General features: G+C 38.6%; 1 protein-coding gene across 2 annotated transcripts in view; it reads right to left on the bottom strand.

Annotated features, from left to right (window-relative positions):
- Positions 1-1,538: 1,538 nt before the first annotated feature.
- Positions 1,539-23,617, bottom strand: part of NT5DC1 (5'-nucleotidase domain containing 1) — a 118,500-nt gene continuing 96,421 nt past the window's right edge. For both annotated transcript variants that reach the window (XM_060114669.1, XM_060114668.1), the window contains exons 9-12: positions 14,162-14,280; positions 12,920-13,072; positions 8,716-8,884; positions 1,539-3,099 (exon numbers count right to left, since the gene is read on the bottom strand). In XM_060114669.1, coding sequence (XP_059970652.1) covers positions 2,984-3,099; positions 8,716-8,884; positions 12,920-13,072; positions 14,162-14,280 — 557 coding nt within the window. In that variant the 3' untranslated portion in view covers positions 1,539-2,983. The remainder of the gene's footprint in view (positions 3,100-8,715; positions 8,885-12,919; positions 13,073-14,161; positions 14,281-23,617) is intronic.

Raw genomic sequence — 23,617 nt, forward strand, 5'->3', positions numbered from 1 at the left:
ATTTTTTTTTTTTGGATGGGATTTTAAAGGGGACTGTTTGTTTACAATCCCTTTCTGATATTTCATTCTTAGTGTAAAGAAATGCAAACAATTTCTGTATGTTAATCTTGTATCCTGCTACCTTGCTGAATTAGTTTATCAGCTCCTGTAGTTTTTTTGTTTTTTTTTGGTGGTATGTGGGCCTCTCACTGTTGTGGCCTCTCCCATTGCGGAGCACAGGCTCCGGACGCACAGTTTCAGTGGCCATGGCTCACGGACCCAGCCGCTCTGCGGCATGTGGGATCTTCCTGGACTGGGGCATGAACCCGTGTCCCCTGCATCGGCAGGCGGACTCTCAACCACTGCGCCACCAGGGAGGCCCCAGCTCCTGTAGTTTTGTGTGGAGTCTTTAGGGTTTCCTATATATAGTATTATGTCATCTGCATGTAATGACAATTTTACCTTTTCCCTACCAATCTGAATACCTTTTATTTCTTTTTCTTGTCTGACTGCTGTTGCTAGGACTTCCAATACTATGTTGAATAGAAGTGGTGAGAGTGGGCATCCTTGTCTTGTTCCAGATTTTAGTGGGAAGGCTTTCAGCTTTTCACCATTGAGTATTATATGGCTGTGGGTTTGTCATAAATAGCTTTTATTAATGTTGAGATATTTTCCCTCTATACCCACTTTGGTAAGAGTTTTTATCATGAATGGATGTTGAATTTTGTCAAAAGCTTTTTCTGCATCTATTGAGATGATCATGTAGTTTTTGGTTTTTCTTTTGTTGATCTGGTGTATCACATTGATTGATTTGCATATGTTGAACCATCCTTGTGACCCTGGGATGAATCCAACTTGGTCGTGGTGTAGGATCCTTTTTCTGTGTTCTTGGCTTTGGTATGCTAATATTTTGTTGAGAATTTTTGCATCTATATTCTTCAAAGATATTGGCCTGTAATTTTCTTTTTTGGTAGTGTCTTTGTCTTATTTTGGTATCAGGGCAATGGTGGCTTCATAGGCCTGTATGCTAATATTAAATTTAAGTCCTCTGTCCATTAACACAATTTTCCTGCTTTCTTATTTCATGTAACTTTATTAAAGAATATACAGCTTTTCTTCTCTAATATCCTCTTTTAAATTTTAAATATACCATTTTTGATGATTATTTTTACTCTTCATATACAATTAGAAACACTTTTTAGAAACAAATAAAAAATTTTTAAACTCTAATTACAGTCCAACAGAAAAACGTTCATTAGAAGCACTGACTGACTCTGCTAGAAAAGTGGGAGGAAACTTGGATATAAACTCTAAACCATCTTTTTGACAAGATGGAAAAAACTAAGGTCAGATTAGTTGGTAACTTGTTCAGATTTCTTTGGTAGCTACTGGTAAAAGTAGGACTAGAACTTCTGACTTGAGTGAATTTTTCACTCTTCAGTGGCCAAAAAAATGCAATTAACTTCTTACCTTGGAGTTCGCATTTTTCATATTAACAAGAGCAGTTTATAAGCATTTAAAGATGTATTACTCTTTGCCATTGACAAAATAAACATGCATAAGGAAAAACAGCTTTATTTTTAAAAGAAATCAAATGTCTACTGAAAGTATACATGAAACAGCATCTTTCACTTAAGCCCTAAGCTTGATTATGTATGCTCTTTATTATATTCCAATAAGATTTTGGAATTCAATTTCAAAGACAATCACATTTATTAGTAGATACTGAAGAAAGCTACTGACTTTGAGGAAAAAAAGTCAGTAACTGTTGACCTACCCTGAGATACTCATCCCCACAATATATTTGGGATTATTTGAACACTTAAAAATTTAACAAAATACTTTTCATTGCATCCATCAATATGTTAAATTCTCTGCTACAGTCCAAGTAAAATGATGGTGACCAGTGTTTTCTGTTATGTCCATGATGGAGAGGGTAAAATTACAGCATAAAGAGTAGCCAAGAATTTATATTGTAAACATTATCTGGGTCCAAACATCTTGTAACAAACAGCTACTAATATGACTATACGTTAGCACATCGAACACAATAATCCTGGATTGTAGTATAACTATAAAACCTCTTAAAGCAATTTTTTCTCAACCTCTCTTTTCATTATCACCCCTCCCTGCCCTAGGAGAAAAATATTTAATTAATAAATTTAACTTTAAATTACATTTCTCCCTAATGAGAGAAATTAATACTAAGGAATAAGATTTTATTGAGTAGGGTTGAGATATGGAGGACCATAATCCATTGCATTATACTAAGATTTTTTTCACCCCAAGAACCAATTTTTGCCCCACTGAGAATACATGCCTTAGAGTGAAGTAAACAGCCTTTAACATTATTAGGGAGGAAAAAAACCCTAATGGGTAACATTGGAGGCTGAAATAGTTGGCTTCTCTATCATCCCTGTCCCATTATGGCTGTGTGGTCTCAGAAGACATCATGTCTACTTCCTTGCTTTGGTAACCACAAAAATAGCATAGTTAAAATAATTTAATCTTACTAGACTTGGTGTTCTGAACTGTAAGTTGAAACAACAGGTGTAGATCAGTTATTCTCAATTCTGGCTGCATTTTCCTGGGACATATTAAAGACATCAATGCTCATCTGTATCCCCAGACCAATTAAACCAATGTCTGGAGGTTATGGTCTAGTCAATGGTTCTTAAACTTTAGTGTGAACCACACTGTAATTAAGCACAGATTGCTGGGTCCCATTCCCAGAGTTTCTGATTCTGTATGTCTGGGATGGGGCCTGTAATAATAAGATTCTTTTCAGTTCTAAGATATTGAGATTTTAACACAATGAGAGTTGTTGGGTATCAAGATGATCTCTACAGAAAGGAGACTTATGGAAAAACATACCAATTTCTTGGTCACTTAATTAAGAATTTGTTTCTATAAAGCATTTTACAGTAGTCTTTGAAAAGTAACATTTTTACAGTACATTTGCTGTATATATGGTTCTTCACTTCATTTTTCAGTAAACATAAGTTTATTTGGTTGTCAGTTTCCCATCATTTGATAAGACCAATGGAGGGTTTGGATAATAGCCTGCTGTTTTTGAATTGTTTGAAGAGAAACTTGTAAATTTGTAGTCCAGGGGTAATTCTGGGGAAAAAAAAAAAAGATACTGCAGATTTCAAAAGAACTTTCATAAATATAAACAAATCGAAATTTGATAGTCATTGATAATAAAACATTTTTAATTTCATAATTTTAATATTTCTTTTGTCACCTGGATAGGTTGCATGATGTAACTGGTAAATGAGAAGTAATAATCTTCATAGCCCTTAGTAATAGTTACTAAGAATAATCTTTGAATGCTTAGCTAAATAAGAATTCTAATATGCACAATATGTCAACGTTTTCCATATGATAAGCATCACACACACACGCAAACACACAGCCACAAGAGGGGGGAGAGAACATAAAATTCATACTTTATTGATGGTGGGACGTTGTGACATCTTCAATATAAGTATCTCAAAAGCTAGCCTTCAGATATTTTCTTCCCAAGCTTCTTCAAAGAACCATTACCAGAAATATTACAAGTGAAACGTTATATGTCATGTAATGATAGTCATTCCACATGCAGATACTGGGTAGTCATCCTTATTTCACAAATTTCACAAGTAAAACATTATTTGGTAGTACTCAGTATTTTGAAAATGATACTAACATAAAAATTATACTTTATATTAAATGCCAGTGAGAGTTATTAAGACCCAAATAGTTAATCCTTATGAGGAGAAAACTAGTGCTAAAGATTGGGCAGAAGGAACACTGCCTTTCTGAGGCCAGAGAAAGCTAAGATTACTATAAACAGAAAAACATTCGTATTAGTGAATTTCACTGGTCTTCACTGCTTCAAGTTAGCTGGAGCATATTTTGAGCCATTAAAAAGGCTCATTAAAAGGCATTGGAAAGTACATTGATAAAACTGAGTTTCTAAAATAGTGCATCTGAGGTCCTCGATTTCTTATAAGCCACAAAAATGATACAGGCTGCGAGCTGACCCAGCCACCTCTTTCTCTGTCTTTCCTACACACTTGCTAAAGTAAATGTTTTAAAAGCTGTTATAAGGTTAAAATGATTACATTATCAAAATGCTTATAAACCAACCATCATGGTAATATATATTGCAAACTTTTATAACATCTATAAAAATACCTCCTAAGCATTTAAATGTCAATGAGAGAACCACATCTAACAGAATACTGACGAATAAAGAAACATTACGTGAATACAAAAAAGGTTTTAAGAGACAAAGGGGGAATATCAGGTTTGTTTTTCATTTCCTATCTCATTTAAAACAAAAATTTTATTCTCTCTCCCAGGTAGCAGAAAAAGTCTACTAAGGTTAGGAAACCTGGGTGTGGAATAACCAAACTGAGATCAGATTACTACTGTGTTAAAACAAGTACGTCCAGGTTGGGGATTCAACAAGAGGGAGACATTTGCATGTCTTAGAGAAGTCACTGTTGGGTGCTTTTTAGAAGAAAAGAGAATGGTAGGCAAAGAACCAAATTCTTGTTTACCACAATGGTGTTCTATTAAACTCTGTGTACTAAATACACCATAATATCAACCACATTATCTAATAATTAAATGAAGAGAACCAAAATGAACAACTATTCTTAAACAGTAAGTTCAATGTAAAACAACACAGAAACAGAACAACTCTCGGGACTTTTTAAAAAGATACTGGCAGGATAACATTTATATAAAGATCCTATCTTCAACATGTCTAAAGCCATGACCATCACACCATTTTTCTTTCAGCCATTTTTCTTACTTGGAGGTCAATTACACAGTACTATCCAAATTTACTAAATATGTTACTGAAATAATAAATTTCAAATTCTGTGTGAGATGTAATTTCCTTATGAGAATGTGATCATAAGCAATGAGTGCTAAGTTAAAGAGAGACTAACACTTTGCTTTTTGAGGCAATGTCTTGGACATCAAAATCGACAATCAAATATAACTTACCAACTCTCTAATTCTCCCCCCCACCCCAAATCGAAGTCTTTAGCTTTGTTTGACTACTGGTGAGTCGAAGTATTTTGTCCTAAGAAAAGTTAGAAGACAAAGGCTCTGCCAAATTCTTTTCTAGGACGCTGAGGAGGAAAGCTTTTGGAAGGTGAAAATGGGAGCCACACTGATGTTACTACTGCTTCCTTAAGGAGAAGTGATTACCCCAGAAGACAGACAGGGGATTATTTTCCCATTTTTTGAGAAATATTTAAATCCTGGAATAATGGAGAGTCACTTTTCTTTGACTCTCTTACTATTTCACAACCATATCCCACTGAACAGTTTCTATCCAGGTACTTTAGAATAATTCAGTGACTTCCATTATCACACAACCCTACTCTCTCACTATAAATTTGAGTCACTTTGAAGGAAAGAAAGAGTGAAATATAAAAAATTGAAAATAATAGTTTAGTCCTGGGCCAGTCCCTCCCTTCAAGTTACAGGGTCCATTTCTTTAATAGGAAAATTGTATGTGAAAGGAAGAAATATATTCTTTAATTTTATGTGTGTAAGCATGGAACAAAATGAAAAAAAATCAATCTTTTGAAACTGGTGAGAATGAGATATTATTTCAGTGAGTAAGATATATTGACATATTGGATTTGTATAATGGCATAGAGAATGGACCTTTTGGAAGGTCACACATATCTTAGGGTCATCATCATACTACCAATAAATATCAGATAAATAGCTTACTTTACTTTCTCTCATATCCACCCTGTGAGGGTGGTATACCCAGTTTAAGGAAGAAGAATCTGAGGTTCAAAAAAAAGTAGACTTCCACTTCTGAATTGGAGCTGAGACAACTAGAAAAGCTGGATAAAATAAAAACATCAGAGTGAAGTTATTGGAGAGTTGAAGAGGCAACTAAGACCTGAGGACAAACACTTCCTGGGAAGGAACAAGCAGCAGTGAAGTGAGCCAGCATTCTGCCACAGCTTTTCCCTTTAGGCACCAGAATTCTGGCTGGGGGCGGGGCAGGGGCAGTTACTAGCAGCAGAAAAACCAGAAGAGATTTTGGCAGTCTTGAAGGGCTACAGAGACAAAAAGTGAGGGGCTGGAACCTGCTATAAACAAAGGGGTGGAGAACCGGGTTCTAGTCTCAAGCCCTTCGCCAAACTCTGCAAGGGAACTTCAGGAAACTAAGAAGCAAGCAGAAACATACCCCTCTGTAAAGCAGAGTAGATTTTCCAGCAGTTTCTTGGTATTGAGAAAACAGGCAGGGATTAAATTCTGACCTGAGAGAAGAGAGGGTGAATACCTCGGACTTTCAGTGATACTATTTCTGAAACCAGAATTTATTATTATGAAGTGATTCTCTTTCATGTTAAGGGATTTTTTTCCCTTCACATTAATAGAGCTAACTCTAACTTTCTTTCGGTTACCATTAACATGGTATTGTCTCTTTCTATCTTTTGATATTCAAACTTTCTGCATCCCTTTCTCCCCATTTTTCTCTCCATTTTTGTTTTTTTTTGGGGGGGTTAAAATTATTTTACATAATTAGTTCGGTATATGTATCATTACAATGCTTTTGGTAGTTATCTTAGAGATTACGAGTTGCATTTTTGACTTAATATCTAACATACTCTCATCCTTTGCCATATAATAAAACAGGTTAGAACACATTTAACTCCAGCTGTCCTACTTTGTGATTTATATGCTATTGGTGTCATATGTCTTGAAATTCTTTATTTAAACCCCATAGGACTTTAAAAAATTGTTTCTAACTGTAAATATTCATTTTAATTTATTCACACATCCTTTTGTTGCTGTATATTCACTTCTTTCATCTCCAGTCTTCCAAGAGGGATCATTCTCACTTTTGCATGAAGAACAAGACCCTTTAGTATTTTCTATACAGTGCAGGTCTTCTGGAGATACATTTTTGTCTGTCTAAAAATATTTTTCTTTTATTCTTTAATGATATCTTTACTTGGTATAGAATTCCATCAAGACTGACAAGCATTTTCTTTCAGCAATTTAAAGATATTATTCTACTGTCTTTTGGCTTCTTTTGTTTCTGGGAAGAGTCAGATGTCAGATGTCTAACACTCTTATGAAGTACTCCTTTGAAATCAATCTGTCTTTATTCTCTGACTGCTTTTAATATTTCTTAATTATCTGGTCTTTAGCAGTTAACTTTGGGATTTCCTTTTATGTATTGTGTTTCAGTTCTTTGGGCTACTTAAACCTTTGGCTTATTTTCTTTCATCATTTTTGGAAAGCCTGTTGTAGTTATTGCTTTTGGATTATTCTCATCTCCTAAGATTCTAATTATAGGAATCTTATTCCTTCTCATTATATCTCCTGTGTCTCTTAGTCCCTCTTCTGTATCTTCCATGCTTTTGTCTCTTCAGGCTTCATTGTGGTTATTTTCTTTTGGCCTATTTTCCAGCGTACTAATTCACTTTTCCTGTGTCTAATCTTCTGTTAAACCCATCCATTAAGTTCTTAATTTTTACTTTTTAATATTTCAATTTTAGAATTTCCACTTTTTACTAGTTTTTATATAGCTACCAAATTTCTCATTCCTTTCTTTTCTGTACTTGAACTTGGTTATTTCTGTTAGTGTAGTCTCATACCCTTGTGTACCTGGTTATTTTTCATTATGTGCTGAACCTTGTATTAATTGTTTTTTGAAATAATTTGAGTCCTAGAATGATGTTATCTTCCTCAAAAGAGAACAGTCATTAATTCTTACCAGGTGCCTTGGGGCACTACCAATCTAGAATCTCCTCAATCCAGTTTTAGTGATTCAGCTGATTTAAAGATGAGCTTCAGGTTCCTGTGAATGCCTACTTCTAATTCATCCTTCAGAGTCTCAACAGAGATTGAGAGAGTCCACCAGGCCCACCCTTCCTTTGGCAGGCCCTACCTTCCACTTTCTACCCCTGCAGGTTCATGAAACTACGAAAAGGCCACTCACTTCTTTGAGTGCCTTCTCCTGAGTTAGCAAACGGGGGGGAAAGCAGCCCCCAAAGTCATGTTCACCTTACTTGGCTTCCTTAGCATCCTGTCCTGGTAACCCTTCCCTAGCTTTCTCCTATGACTCTAGGCAGACTTAAAAAAAAAAAAAAAAAAAAAAAAAAAAAAAAAAAAAAAAAAGTACAGCATTTGTAGTTGGCTCCAGCGGACAGGCAGGTCTTAATTACCTAAACTGCCATATCTGTGTGTTACCCAAGAAAAATCTATAAATTCCATGGGAAAATTTTCTTCTTTTAAAGAAAAGAATTCTAGGGCTTCCCTGGTGGCGCAGTGGTTAAGAATCCGCCTGCCAATGCAAGAGACATGGGTTCGAGCCCTGGTCCGGAAAGATCCCACATGCGCGGAGCAACTAAGCCCGTGCACCACAACTACTGGAGCCTGCACTCTAGAGCCTGCAAGCCACAACTACTGAGCTCGTGTGCCGCAACTACTGAAGCTCGCGCGCCTAGAGCCCGTGCTCCACAACAGGAGAAGCCACCACAATGAGAAGCCCGTGCATTGCAACGAAGAGTAGCCCCCAGTCGCCACAACTAGAGAAAAGAACGTGCGCAGCAACAAAGACCCAACACAGCCAAAGAAATTAAAATAAAATTAATAAAAAAATACCTAAAATTTAAAAAAAGAAAGAAAAGAATTCTACTACTTCAGGTCATTACTGTCCAGCAACAGGTAAAGCTTTATAAGTATTATCCATCTTACCTGCTATTGCTTCAATACTTGGAATTGCAATAGTGCTGTAAGCACTGATTCTCTTACAAGACCATGTATAAACCAAGGAATCTTCTGTATTTTCCAGTCCGGAAACTGAATCAATAAAAAAGGAGCCCCATTTTTTAGATAATCTATTTAGAGGCTTTGCCTTTGGTCCCTGAAACAAGAAATAGAATAACGAAACTGTGATTAATTAGTGTTCAACCTCATTTTAAGTTTTTCCCACCAATAAGTAAATCAAAATACAACTGTGTAGGAATCTCAGTTGTTTAACTTTAACCAGACTATATACTATATAAAAAGTAAAACAAAACTTTGTAGTCCTTTAATGTATTCTCCTCTGGCTTTGTTTGGGAACCCCTTTCTCATCCTTTGGGATCTGGCTTGGATGCCACCCAGGATATTTTCCTTTATTTCCCACAGTTGGGTTGGATTAGGTCACCTCCATTTTCTCACACTCTGAGTTTATCCCTAATATGGTACTTCTCATACTATCTTGCAATTATCATACTATTTACTTTTCGCCCTGGACAAATTATGAACTACAGAAGGTTAGGAACTATCTCATGTATTAGTGTATCCTTAAAGGCTTAGTGCCTAGGACATAGCAAGCACAGAAATGTTGTAGACTAAATAAGACTCATTCAAAAAATACTTCTCAGTGTTTTATGGATGTAGTATAAAACTAAGAATGGAAAAAAATCCTATCACGTCCATAGTTGGATTATAAAATCTGTCATCCTTTTCTGATGAAAACTTCATTTTGAAGCAGCAAAGAGTCCCAAATATGCCTTTAGATTCATGATTCTTTGTGCTGGAACTCACTTTGTGAAGCAAGATGAAAATATGTGTTTTTCAGATGATGGTGTTTAGAAATCACTTAGCAAGAATCTATCTGGATTTCACCAAAGATATTTAAGAGCAGTATGGATATAAATATCTATGCTTCTGTGTGTACATTTAAGGTGTATTTAGATATAATTTCTCAAGGTGTAAAGAGAAGTTTATAGTGTCACTTTTATTTAGTTCACTGTCTTTTCTAAAATAATGAGTGTGAGAAGAAATGACTCGTATCACACAGGCTATATGTAGATAATGGTTCTGCCAACACTGAGTGGTAATCTGGGCTGCACATTATTCTTTTGAAAAGAGGAAAACAGACCTGTTTACCCTTTCTGGTTCAATGTATTATGGATGCTGTTATTGTCTAAATGTTTGTGTCCTTCCAAAATTCATATGTTGAAATCCTAACCCCCAAGATGATGGAATTATGAGGTGAGGCCTTGAACAGGTGCTTAGGTCATGAGGGTGGAGCCCTCATGAAGCCCTCATGATTAGTGTCCTTATAAAAGAGATCCCAGAAAGCTACCTTCTCCCTTCTGCCATGTGAGGGTACAGGGAGAAGATGGTGGTCTATGAGGAAGTGGGCCCTCACAAGACAATGAATCAGCTGGCACCATGATCTTGGACTTCCCAGTCTCTAGAACTCTGAGAAATACATGTTTGTTGTTTATAAACCAGCCAGTCTATGGTATTTTGTTAGAGCAGCCAAAATGGACAGATGCTAATCTTTGTTTATTCTGATGCTGAAGTTTTAATGACTCATTTTCTCAAATATAAAATATATATATCACTAATCAAAAGAATCATGCCATTTCTTGAATATATCAACAAGGAGCACTCCTATTTTCATTGAGCCTTTATATCTTATAGATTTCACCCCTTAATGGTAAGTGTTCTCACCAAGTTTCTATCTTCTCTTCTTCTCTCTCTTGTCTCTCTCCCTTAGACATCTCTCAATTTTCCTCGCTTATCCTAACCTATCTCCCAAACCAGTTTGATCTCATCCTCCAGCTATTTCAAAGAAATGGAATTCAACATTAAACCAATCACATCTCTCTCCTCACAAAACCAGGTCTTTCTCATGACTTCCGTATTTATATGAATAAAACCCATCAATTCCAGTTGGCTGCGCTTGAAAACCATCGATGTTTTGTGTCTCAGCTCCTACCATCAGCACCCAGCTAGTTGTGCCTCCAGAACAGCCGCCATGTACTCTCTCCACCTCTTTCTCACTAGTGCCCACTGTTCATGTTTGTATCACCTCTAGTCTGGGCTGCTGGGACAGCCCGCCACAGCATCCCTTCTTCCCATGTGCTGAGCCCATCCTTCACACAAGCTGCTAAATGAAAGCTTCGCCCCTGTTGCCTGCACATTCAAAAACTGCTAGTGATGCCTTTGGCTGACAAACCTACACATCTGCTATTTTACGGTCAAGACTGTGTATTGTAGCCTGTACATTACAATCTCTGTACACTTATTCATGTTACTTCCTGAACCAAGAATGTTATTTCCATCAGTTGAAAATGTACCTGTCCTTCAATGTTTACCTCACATTCTACATTTTTTTATAAAATTTTCCCTAATTCTCCTCAATGAAGTATCCATCCTGTCTTGTTTGTAATTCTTTTATAATTTGTACCCTCTGGAGGCAGTTATGCTTTATTTGTATACTCAAGCTCCCTGACCCCTTTTATCCACAGACTAATATTTTCTGTTAAAAGGATCTGTGTATGATTCATTTATAAGTCCCTGATATTCATAGTAGGGAGGCTTGCACAAATTAAAAACTTAGTATATGTTGAACAAGACAATGGTGTCAGACTGGTCATTTAATGAGTGGCCTTATTAAGATATCTCTGCTAATCCAATAAGCTCTTACTTATGTCTGATAGTTGTGATGAAAGTTTTGAGTATTGTTCTGAAATATGTGTATGTGTGTGTACACCCAACAGAGAGCTACCAAGTCCTGTCTCTTCAGTCACAGTGGGTGGATTTATTAAGGACATATATGTTCAATGGAGCAGGGCTGGGGTGGGGAGGTGGAGTGTGATGGTAAAGGAACATTATTTCAATTCTATCTTGGGAAATAAAATCTTTAAGGCTGTTGACTCACTGTTTACTGTCGAAGAGCCAATTATTAACTCTTTGTTCATGATGTGTTTATAACTAATTAACAAGAAAAGGGGTCTGTGGGAGAAGGATGGAGCTACTGTTTTTGTAATGCTAAAGGAAATATTCCCACTGATTCTTCATTTCCTTATTACTGTCTGTGCATTCTCAAATCATTTTGAAGAAACCAAATCTCCTTATTTCTCTTTAGGGGAAACCTCCTCCCAAATCCCTCGGGTTAGAAGGCCCACCTCCTGGAATTTTATTTTAAAGCTCTTTTTAACTCAGTCCACAGAACTTCCAATGTCACACTGAAGACCACATGCTACTCAGTGGAAACCTTGTAGAAACCTGACCCCTTTTTTCTAACATTCAGTTGCATCTACTTATAGCTATCTTTTTTTTTTTTTTTTAATAAATAGACTTTATTTGTTAGAACAGTTTTAGGTTTCCAGATAAATAGAGCATCTCCTTCCCCCCTGAGCCCTGGGGCACCCACTGTTCTTTTCCAGAATGTCATATAGTTGTATACAGTATGCAGCCTTTTCGGAACTGGCTTCTTTCACTTAGTAATATGCACTTAAGTTTACTCCATGTTTTTCCATGGCTTGATAGTTTCTTTTTATTGTTATTTTTGATTGGACATTTGTTTTTTGACTTGTGTTTTCCCTTCTTTTTAGATTGTTCCACTGGAATGAATTTAGGAAAATGCATTTTATTTTCTGACCTTTCTTCTTTTCTGCTTACTTTTGCTTTTATACACTATTTTCCCTTTCTAGATTTATGACATATTTTACTTTTCTTTCCCTCAAGTCTTTACCTAAGTTCATTTTGGGTGGCTCAGGAGTAAGCTTAAGGGAGCTACCAATTTTGTTAAGTTAGACCCATGAAGTGAGAGCACAAGGACTTTCATGGCCAAGCAAAAGAGGTAGAGTATAACTGCAGTGAGTCAGGATCTGGCCGCCTCATCGTCAGCCAAAACACGGCCATGGTGCCACAGCACTGGATAAAAGTAGAGAACTCGGAAGACAGACATTACAGACCATTACATTAATGGTCAACAGCACTTATCTTGGCATCATTTAAAAACTATCCACAAGATCAACTATAGAGCTGAGATGGCATGAAGATCACAATAAGTGCCAACAGATTTCATCTCTCTTGGCACAAACAAGCACTTTCTAAGATATGTGAAACACAAGGTTTTTCTTTCAAGGAAAGAACCAAAGGAGACCCTTACCTCATATTTTCCTTTCTTCTCTAGAGGCTCTGAGTCCTCAGGCTTCCCGTCTCTGTCCCCTCTGAGCTCTTCCAGGATGAGGACTGTCTCCCAATTACTATAATGACAGGCTGGGAAAATATCTGAATGCATGCTGTCACCAAAGTAAACAACCTGTAAGTCAGATAGCAAATTCTGTTTGAGACATGAGAACTGTGAAAGAGTAGTGTTCATTTTATAGAAGGCAGAAGAAAATCCCTCAACAGGTGAGTAAGTGATATAAAAGTTGCATAGACGTCTTAAGTTTCCTTGAATAACTTCATAGGTGACCTGTCTTATTTGATTCACAAGGTGTCAGGTTTAAGAAGTTACACAATTCATTTGCAGGTAGAAGAAAGGCAGAAGATAAGTGAATTCAACTTGCTGAAATGAAAATTAAAGGGCCCATATGTTTACAGTTAAACCTGCCCCTGGAATTGAAGAGCTGGTGAGATACTGGAGACAACCTGTTACAGAGGGTTAGATTAGCAGGAGTGCACAACACAACCAATTTACCAGTTTCTGGGCGCCACCCAGACCTGCTGAAACAGAATCTCTGAGAGTGGGTGGGCAAGTGGACTCTGGGACACTTCCCAGGCATTCTGAGGCAAAGCCTCATTGATCCAGTCCATGTCTCTTAATTTACAGATGAGGAAACAAGGTTAAGGGAACATGAACTAGAACCTCCAAGGCAGGAGTCCCCAGGGGGCTGTGACAGTGTATGAGCCAGTGGAGTAGGGCTCAGTGACCCACTGACCCTCCTTCTCATGGGGCTCCTGGCAAACGTGTTTTAGAAGAAAGCATTCTGCTGTTTAAAATATACCAACGTCCAACATCAACAATGTGGCCAGGATGTTAAAAGCTAATGTGTCTTCAGTCTATAGTATAATCAGTTACTGCTTGTTTTACACATAAAAATGTTCCTGATGGACAGTCATCAGGATAACATTCCTCAGTAACCCACACACTATTCCATTGTATCTCTCAGGTCTGTGGCCTCCTGCTTGGAATATCTGCCTTTCTCTGTTACAGAGAAAGACTCAATGTACATCAACAAAGGAAAGGCTTATTTAAGCAGAAGAGGTAGGCAAGGAGGTTGGCAGACAGGCGGAGGCAGATGATTCCCTCACAGATAACTATGCTGAATGCATTTAGAGTTATGGTTTTAGTTTACAAGGGCTTATATCTCCAAGCCCTTGTAAACTGGGCTCAGTCAGAAAATACCTTGGGTTCAGGTTTGCCAGTCATTTTCTTCAGAAGTTCATAAAGGTGGACCGCATTCCCTTGGGAGTACCAGCCAGGTTTATCCAGAGATGGCAGGGCCTCCTGCTCCTCGTCATTCTCTGAAAGCACAGTTGGACAATCATATACTTTATAATCAAGTGATAGCACCCAGCTGGACGGACCACACTCTGGCATGGCTGTAGGACACGTGTAAGAAGGAACCATGTGGGGATGGGAGCTAGCATTCAGTGATCACCTATATATCATGAGCACTTCATGGACATAAATATATATACTTTTCAAAGATTTTTTTTTTTAAAGAGCGGTTTTAAGTTCACAGCAAAATTGAGAGGAAGGTACAGAGATATCCTATACACCCTCTTCCCTCACAAAGGCAGTCTCCCCCATTGTTGGTGATAAAAAATGAGTCCAACATATCACAATGATATGAGTGAATTCCTCCAGAACAAGGAATTCTAAAAACACATTTACAGATAATTAAAGCCATATCACAGCAACTACCAGCTTAAGGTCAAGAGATATTTATGCCTATTTGGTTGACATTTCAGCAGCCATTTTTAAATAATTCTACACAATCAAATGAAAACCCTACTATTCTCTAAAGCGTAGTTAAAAAACCAACCATGTATTAGCTTAACATTAAGAGTCTAAGAAGACTCAGCATATTCCTGGAGAAACACAGTGAAAACCAATTATTTCTCATGTCTGTCTGTCTGTCTGTACTTAGCACAGAATGTCTTACCATGTAAATAATGTGGGTTTGATGGCAACTGGGAAATGAGTAATTTACGCAAATATTTTTGAAAGCAAATGTACATTTGATATGTAGAGGCCCACTGTACAGGAACCATGGGAAGGGCATCTTTCCATTGCTTATTAAAAACAAATCTACAGAATCATAATTTCTCACATATTGGGACTCAGTAATTAACAAAAAGGAAAAAAACCCTTCTTTATACAAAGACCAAAACAGAATACTCACTTTACACAAACCCCTCCCCCTCCCCCTCCCCATTTCCAGCTCCCACACTGGAAGCTGCTCTGCAGGGTACTAATTCATGCAGGGCAGCTTCCAGGGCTCTGGGAGAACCTCCATAACTGGGAAGCTGTGGGACTCAGAAAACTATTAATTCCAGCAATAGGGAGCCAATGTGGGCTGTGAAAGCATCAGAGCTGAAGTGGAAGCGATACAATCCAAGGGAACAAACTCAAGGAAGCTTCAAGCACAATCTTTATAAACCCAAACATTTTCACACTTCTTTTCATGATCTATGGGAAACAGTTATATGAACTTTCATTTTCACATAATATAAATAAATGTGCCCTGCAAGCAGTACAATGATGACACTGATTTGAAAAAGTTTACTTAAAAAGTATATTAGAAGATAATAAATACAATAGAAAAAAAAACAGAGGAGGGCAAAGGGGATAAGAGAGTGACTGGGATTTGTTTCCTCAGTTTTAAAATGGGGATAATAACAGTACTTCCCTCATAGAGTGAGTGTATAAGTGAATTAATACAGATGGAGCACATGGAAGAGTGTGGGCCATGTAGTGTTGAAGAAGTCTTAGCTGCTATCCCTTCAATTCACAGGCGCAGAAACTGATATCTGGAGAAGCTAAGGAATCTGCCCAAAGTTACCAAACTGCTACAATCACCCCTCAAAGGACTTCAAATTAGGGCTAGAAGACAAGGAGTAAGATAACAATCAATTAAAGCAAATAGTAAATCAAACTAAAACTCTTTTGAAAACTATAATTTGCTTCTGGATACAGCTGTGTTTTACAATAACAAATCTCATTTTTTAACTGTAAGACCATATGGACAAGTAAAAACAAAAAAACAAAACAGTACGTTTTTAGTCAGCATAATAGTTACAAAATTAATATGGGGAAATGACAGTCAAGGCTATGGCTGACAGCCTTGAAGAAAGCAAGCTCCACGACTCAGATAAGACAGAGAGCCAGAGAACTCACGTGCCTGGGCCTGACTGGTGTGACGTCAGAACTGGCTCCTGCGGCAGCTCCCAGCAGCTTCTCCCAACTCCCAGAGCCTTGGTGTTACTACGTTACCAATGTTGTAAAAGTATGTGTTTGTGTGATGTTTTTGAATCAGTAATACATTTAAGTATTTTTAAAAGACGCGATTTTGAGCTCAACCTGCTATGTGCTCACCTCTTCTGCAAAAGGTATCATTCTTTTATGCATATAAAAGCAAATATAAATATATATTCTTTTTCTCCACTTTTGAAATACATTTATTGAGGTATAATTGACATACAATAAACTCTGCATAAAGCATACAATTTGATTAGTTTGGGCACATGTATATATCTATTATGAGCTGAACTGTGGTCCCCTCAAATTCATATGCTGAAGCATTAACCCTGTTCCCCAGAATGTGACTGTACTTGGAGACAGGGCCTTTAAAGAGGTGACTGAGTTAAAATGAGGCCATGGGGTGGGCCCTAATTCAATACTATTGGTGTCCTCATAAAAAGAGGAAATTAGGACACATAATTAGGCAATTAGGACACAGAAGAAAGACCATGTGATGCTACAGGGAGAAGATGGCCATCTATAAGCCAAGAAGAAAGGCCTCGGAAGAAACCAATCTTTTTGACACCTTGACCTCAGACTTCTAGCCTCCAGAACTGTGAAAAAAGAAATTTCCATTGTTTCAGCCACTCAGTCTGTGGTATTTTGTTACAGTAGCCCTAGCAAACTAATGCAACACCCGTGACCCCTCCTCCCTTTTAAATGCAAATATCAGCATATTCGGCACACTGTTCTGCAACTTAATTTTTTTTTTTTTTTTTTTTTTTTTTTTTTTTTTTTTGCGGTATGCGGGCCTCTCACTGTTGTGGCCTCCCCCGTCGCGGAGCACAGGCTCCGGACGCGCAGGCTCAGCGGCCATGGCTCACGGGCCCAGCCGCTCCGCGGCATATGGGATCCTCCCAGACCGGGGCACGAACCCGTGTCCCCTGCATCGGCAGGTGGACTCTCAACCACTGAGCCACCAGGGAGGCCCTGCAACTTAATTTTTTAAAAACTTTACTTTATTGATAATACATTGTGATCTGCCTGTTTTTTTAAATTCCATGATTTATTTAATAGTCTTTTTTTTGATAGACATGTGAAATGTTGTTACAAGGAAAAAGTTACAAACATGAAAGAATTCGCCTGGTGGGATCAAACAAAATCCCACCAGGATTTCTTTCTTTTCTTCTTTCACTCTTTATTTCAACAATCTTTCACAAACCAATTTACGTATGAGGGATATGGCAGTGAACTAGATGGTCTGAGTTCTTGAGCTCAAAATGTTTATTTTCTAGGAGCAATCTCTGACTTGCTAGGGGTTTACTTAACAGTGATTTATGATTAAAATATATTTATAATTGTTTTGATTTCTAGGACTCCTTCTTATATGAACTTCACTGAACAGTTCAAATTTACTTTTATACATCCCTTCTTCAATTTTGAGCTAGAAAAATTTCTCACCAATTATGGATTTTCATACACACTTTCTCCATGGTTTTTGGAATGGCCAGTAAGATACTTTTCAAGTGAAATACCTCCTAAAATGCCTGCCTGTGTTGGGGACTATAAAATGGAAATTATACTATTAAAGGAAATGAATACTTTACCAGTGAGCTGGAGCAAATTTCATAGAACAGAGAGTGAAACTCCTACTCTTACCCTTTATCTACTTTGGCTTTGGTCGTTTAGTTAAATATGCTTAACTACCTAGCTCATTTCCACACCTAAAATGATAGGAAGTTTATTTCTTTTCAGAATAACAACCTTCAATTAAATGTACCCACTAAGACATTCTCTTGGTCTTACTAAAAAGTCCGTCTTGGTGATCTGACCAGCAGCATCTGTTTCAACAGAAAATCTGTTTAGAAATGCAAATCGAAGCCTTTTGCCCAGCCCTACTGGATCAGAATCTCCATCTTAACAAGATCCCTAGGTGATTTGAGTATAAAGTCTGAGAAACACTGATGTAGAAAGAACAGCAGGAAAACAAAACAAAACAAAAACCCGATAGAACAATAAAAGGCATTCATTTCACCAAGGAGGGAGTAATGGGCACCTGTGGGGAGCAGTGAGAATGAAGATGAAAAGGTAACCTAGCAACCAGATTTAGCCTTAGGGTGCTATATGGAGTGGGGAGCCAATGAGATTCTGTGTGTGATAAATATATTAAATATATTGTAAGTCTAACAGTAATAAGTGAGCAATACAAAATATACTGAAATTAAAAGCAAGTGACAAATAGAAATCTATGCCAATGAAAAGTATTTGAGGGCAGTGGGCAAGAGACAGAAATAGAGGTATAAAGGGAGGCGGAGGGACGAGGTAGAATGGGGAAGAATGATCAAAGCTTAACGGGAAGGGAGGGGACGGCAGAGATGAGATATTTCTGAGGTAGATTAAACAGGACTTTATGGAAAAAAAAAGACAAAACAAGAAACAAACAAAACCCCCCAGGACTTGATGCACAGCCTCCTGGATGTGAAAGGGTGAAGATGATAAAGGTTTCCGGCTGGGTTTATTCAGCGGCTGGTGAAGTAAGGAAGGTAAGGAACACAAAGTGACCAGCATGTTTGGTTGGTGTTTGCTTTCAGGGTGGAAGGAGAATCAAGTTTGATTTCAGAATACTGGGTGGAGGTGTCTGGTGTACAGGACAAAAAATATGGTGTGAGGGTCTGGCAAAGAGAGCTGGGGCAACATCTGGGAGTCAGTGGACAGGTGAAAGCTGAGGCCAAGACAGCAAAGACAGCAAGTTGGGTCACGATTCCCAAATTGGGCGGCGCGGGGGAGGGGTAGCTGGTAGCAGGACACTGACGTGGTCCCTCTCCCCACTGAATTTACAGTCTTGCAAGGTGGACGGACTCCCTCCCCACACCAAGCCTTAGCTCTGGTGAGGAGCTGAGTCGTGAGACAACAGATTTTGCCTAGAAGAGGTTCCCCGCCCCCAAACAGTCCTTAAGCTCCTGTAGGGATCAAGCTGAATGGAGCTCAGCCCCCCCAACCTGCCGAGTCCCCACCCTCCCTTTCGGCGCCTCCATGACAACGGCTGCCATCAGTCCTGTACGACTGCACAGAGGATGCTGCAGCGCTGCGGTCTCTGGGATTGGCTCACCGTGCCTTCCGTCCCAACAAGCTTCTTTGCCTTAATTTTACTTCTAACTTTAATCATTTGGAGCAATGATCTGATTTACGAAGACACTGGACTGTCACATAAGGGGCAACTGACGTGACTCATGCAGTAACATTAACTGCCGTATGTGGGATGTTTGGTGGGTTACAAGGCTGAGAGATCAGTTAAGTAGTGTAATAACCCGGACCTGATGTAATACTGTGCCAATTCATACAAGGGATGATGAGGGAGTGGCAGGTGACAAACTTGAGAAAACTGGAGGATAGGTTAGCTGTTAAGGGGAGAGAGGAGCTGAAGATGACAGATTTCCCTAACTTGGGCAAGATCTGTGGTTCGAAAAGTTATAACAGAGTTATGGAATATGGGAAATGAATAAGTTGTTATAGGTATGTCAAGTTTCATGTGATGCCAGGGTTCTGGGGCATGGAAAGCTTAGAAGACAGATAGAAACAGTCCTCTGTAAGTCAGGGAAAAGTAAAACCAAGAATTAAGGAATTAGGAGTCATTAGCGAACAGGTGACAGTTAAAACCAGAGGGTGGTAGAGAGCTGACAACAGCAGGAGAAGAAAGGAGGGTCAATGCGGAACGCTAGAGTAGCGACATTTAACGAGAAAGGTGAAGGGAAACCAGCAGTGGAAACAGAGATAGAGCAGTTAGAGGCAGAAGAATCAGAATCAGCAGCAAAATAAACACTATAATAGAACACAATGTATTAGAGATTCTTTAATATGAGCAGTATGAACCTCTTATTAATAATAGTTCTGGCGGGCTTCTCTGGTGGCGCAGTGGTTGAGAGTCCGCCTGCCGATGTAGCAGACGCGGGTTCGTGCCCTGGTCTGGGAAGATCCCACATGCCGCGGAGCGGCTGGGCCCGTGAGCCATGGCCGCTGAGCCTGTGCGTCCGGAGCCTGTGCTCCGCAACGGGAGAGGCCACAGCGGTGAGAGGCCCGCGTACTGAAATAAATAAATAAATTAAAAAAAAAAATAGTTCTGGCAATCATTTTGCCCTCTAAATGTGAATAAACTATTTTGTATCAGCTCCAGAAACTGCAGGATTCACTGTGTCTTACACCAAAATATTTTAAATCAGAGAACCAGAAAACTAAAGCTGAAAGTACTTTAGAGGTCTTCTAGTCTAATCCCTTCTGGATGTGAAAAAACTGAGACAAGCTCTATATCTATATAAAAGCATGAAATCCCATACATTCTGAGGTCCGTAGGCATTTTTTTCTAATTATTATAGACAATGGTGATCGGACTTTGGGTCCTATTTCATCCATCCAGACTTTTCAACTCTTAAAGTTAAGACTTATAACATTTTCATACTTTAAATTCAGCCAAGGTGACTATCAAGTCTTTTAATGAATATAATATCTGAAAATATAGTTTGGATACATTATTATGTCAGTCCTCAAATCCAATTTGATAGTGTAAAACCAAAAGAAAATACTGCACAGAGGTTATAAGATAGATATCTCTACATGGTTATAGTTTTTAAAAGCTTACCATTATATCTCTGAATACTCTTCAATTAAATAGAAATACTACACAAAGTACAGTAATTTGTCAGCATAAGTTAATGCCTTTGTGGTCTCCAATATGTTAAAAAATTTGGTATATTTTTAATGTGCATTGCTTTCTGTTACTGGTGTTTGTGAGTAAAATTTTAATAAAAACCTTGGTGAAACAGCGTAAGTACTACCGTAGGTATAGAACAGACACGGATTTTCTTGGAAGAAAATATGAAAACCTTGAAGATAAAAGTAAAAATAAACATCTATTGAGTACTTAGTTAATGTATTTAAATATAATTTTGTGAAGAAGGGAAAAACATTGAATTTTTTTTCCTGGTTTAATACAAAGAGTCCTATTTGATGCCTTGATTATTTCTTTTTTTTTAATTTAATTTTTATTTTACATTGGAATATAGTTGATTTACAACGTTGTGTTAGTTTCAGGTACACAGCAAAGTGACTGAATCCCTGATTATTTTTTTAACATCAAGGATTTATATAAGACATTAAACCAATATATAAAAACCACCATCGATCCCTGCCTTTCTACTAGGCCAGGGTTTCTTAACCTTGGCACTACTGAGATTTGGGGCCAGATAATTCTTTGTTGGTGGTGGTAGGGGTGCTGTCCTGTGTGCTGTAGGTTGGTTAGCATCATCTCTGGCCTCTACCCACTAGATGCCAGTAGTATCCGTCCTCCAAAGCTGTGACAACCAAATGTCTCCAGACATTGCCAAAGTTGCCCTAAGAAGCAAAACTGCCACAGTTAAAAACAACTGTTTTTCATCAGCATAATGCATATTCGAGTATCTTCAGTTAAAAACAATAAACTACAGGTCTCCCTTGATTTACGATGGAGTTACAACCCGATAGAACCAGCATAAGTTGAATATATCTTAAGTCAAAAATGCCTTTAAGGGCTTCCCTGGTGGCGCAGTGGTTGAGAATCCGCCTGCCAATGCAGTGGACACAGGTTTGAGCCCTGGTCTGGGAAGATCCCACATGCCGCGGAGCAACTAAGCCCGTCCGCCACAACTACTGAGCCTGCGCGTTTGGAGCCTGTGCTCCGCAACAAGAGAGGCCGCGACAGTGAGAGGCCCGCGCACCGTGATGAAGAGTGGTCCCCGCTCGCCCCAACTAGAGAAAGCCCTTGCACAGAAACAAAGACCCAACACAGCCAAAAAAAAAAAAAAAAGCCTTTAATACACCTAACCTACCGAACATTAGCCTAGCCTACCTTAAACATGCTCAGAACACTTACATTAGCCTACAACTGGGCAAAGTCATCTAACACAAAGCCTATTTTACAACAAAGTACTGCATACTTCATGGAATTTACTGAATCAGTATTCAATTAAAACAGAATGGTTGTATGGGTACAGCATGGTTCTAAGTGTACTGGCTTTTGAAGTACAGTTTCTAATGAATATGTATTGCTTTTGCACCATCATGAAGTCAAAAAATCTAAGTTGAAGCACTGTAAATCGGGGACCACCTGCATGCCCTTGATCCTACACTGTCTTCCACCTAAAGCCTCAATTGTTTGACTATTTTCATAGCTAAAATTCTAGAAAGAGTTGTTTACACTCAGGGGTTCCACTACCTCCAATGAACTCTTCAAGATACTGCAGTCTGGTTCTATATCTATCAGTGTTCAAGACACCAGTGATCTCTGTCTTGTCCACTACAATGGACATTTCTCTTTCCAATTGACTTTCAGTAGCATTTGCCCTAGGTGACCACTCTCTCCTCTCCTCACTGGTTTATGAATGTTGTACTCTATTTCCCCCACTATAATCTGTCTGCTCCTACATCACACTCTTTCTTCTCTATCCTTAATATTAGAGTATGTCAGAGCTTGGCCTGGGCCTTCTGCCTATCTGTATTCTCCCTCTATGTGATCTCATGTAAGCCCAAGGCTTTAAATACCCTTCTATGAGCTATGAATCCCAAATTTATATCCTGAACCTACACCTGTTCTCTTGGACTCCAGGCTCATTTATATACATTTCCTAATTGAGAGCTCCAGTTAGATCATTCACAGCCATTTCAAAATTAATACGTTGAAAAATGAGTTCTTAATAGTTATATTAAGAACCACCCTGCACAAACTTTTCCTCTGTATTTTTCCTCATGGCTGTAAATGGTCCCCCCATTTACCCATTTGCTCAATTCAGAAAAAAGAAAACTCAGCAACCTGAAGTCATTTCTGATTCACTGCCTTTTCATCTGCTGCGTCTAAAGCATCACCGAATCTTGAGTTTCCCATCTGCACAACGTATCTGAAACGTGTCTACCTCTCTCCATTTCCAGTAACACTGCCTCAGACCAAAGCATCGCAAGGTCTCGCTTGCGACATTCAATTGCCTGGTCTCCCTCTTTCTCTCTATCCTTCCCCACATCCAATCCATGACCCACCCAGCAGCCAAAAAGGTCTCTATGTCACTCATACATCTCCACTGAATAGCTTCAGGTTGCTTTTGGAATAAAAATTAAAACCATTTCCACAGTGTATGAGGCTGCCTGCCTGCCTAATGTCACCCCTTCTCTGCCCATGACTGTGTGCCAGAATCACAGGTCCCTTCTCTGTCACAGGAACGAGCCCAAACTACCCTCAAATGGAGGCTTTGCATTTGTTTGTCCCATTGCCAGGGATACACTTCCTCTGCTCTTCTCATGACTCATCCCGCAGTTCCCGCCTGGCAAGTTACCTCATCTGACCTTTTCAGACAGGCGTCCCCTGGCCAGGCACTC

This window comes from Mesoplodon densirostris, chromosome 12, assembly GCF_025265405.1.
Source record: "Mesoplodon densirostris isolate mMesDen1 chromosome 12, mMesDen1 primary haplotype, whole genome shotgun sequence".
Lineage (NCBI taxonomy): Eukaryota > Metazoa > Chordata > Mammalia > Artiodactyla > Ziphiidae > Mesoplodon > Mesoplodon densirostris.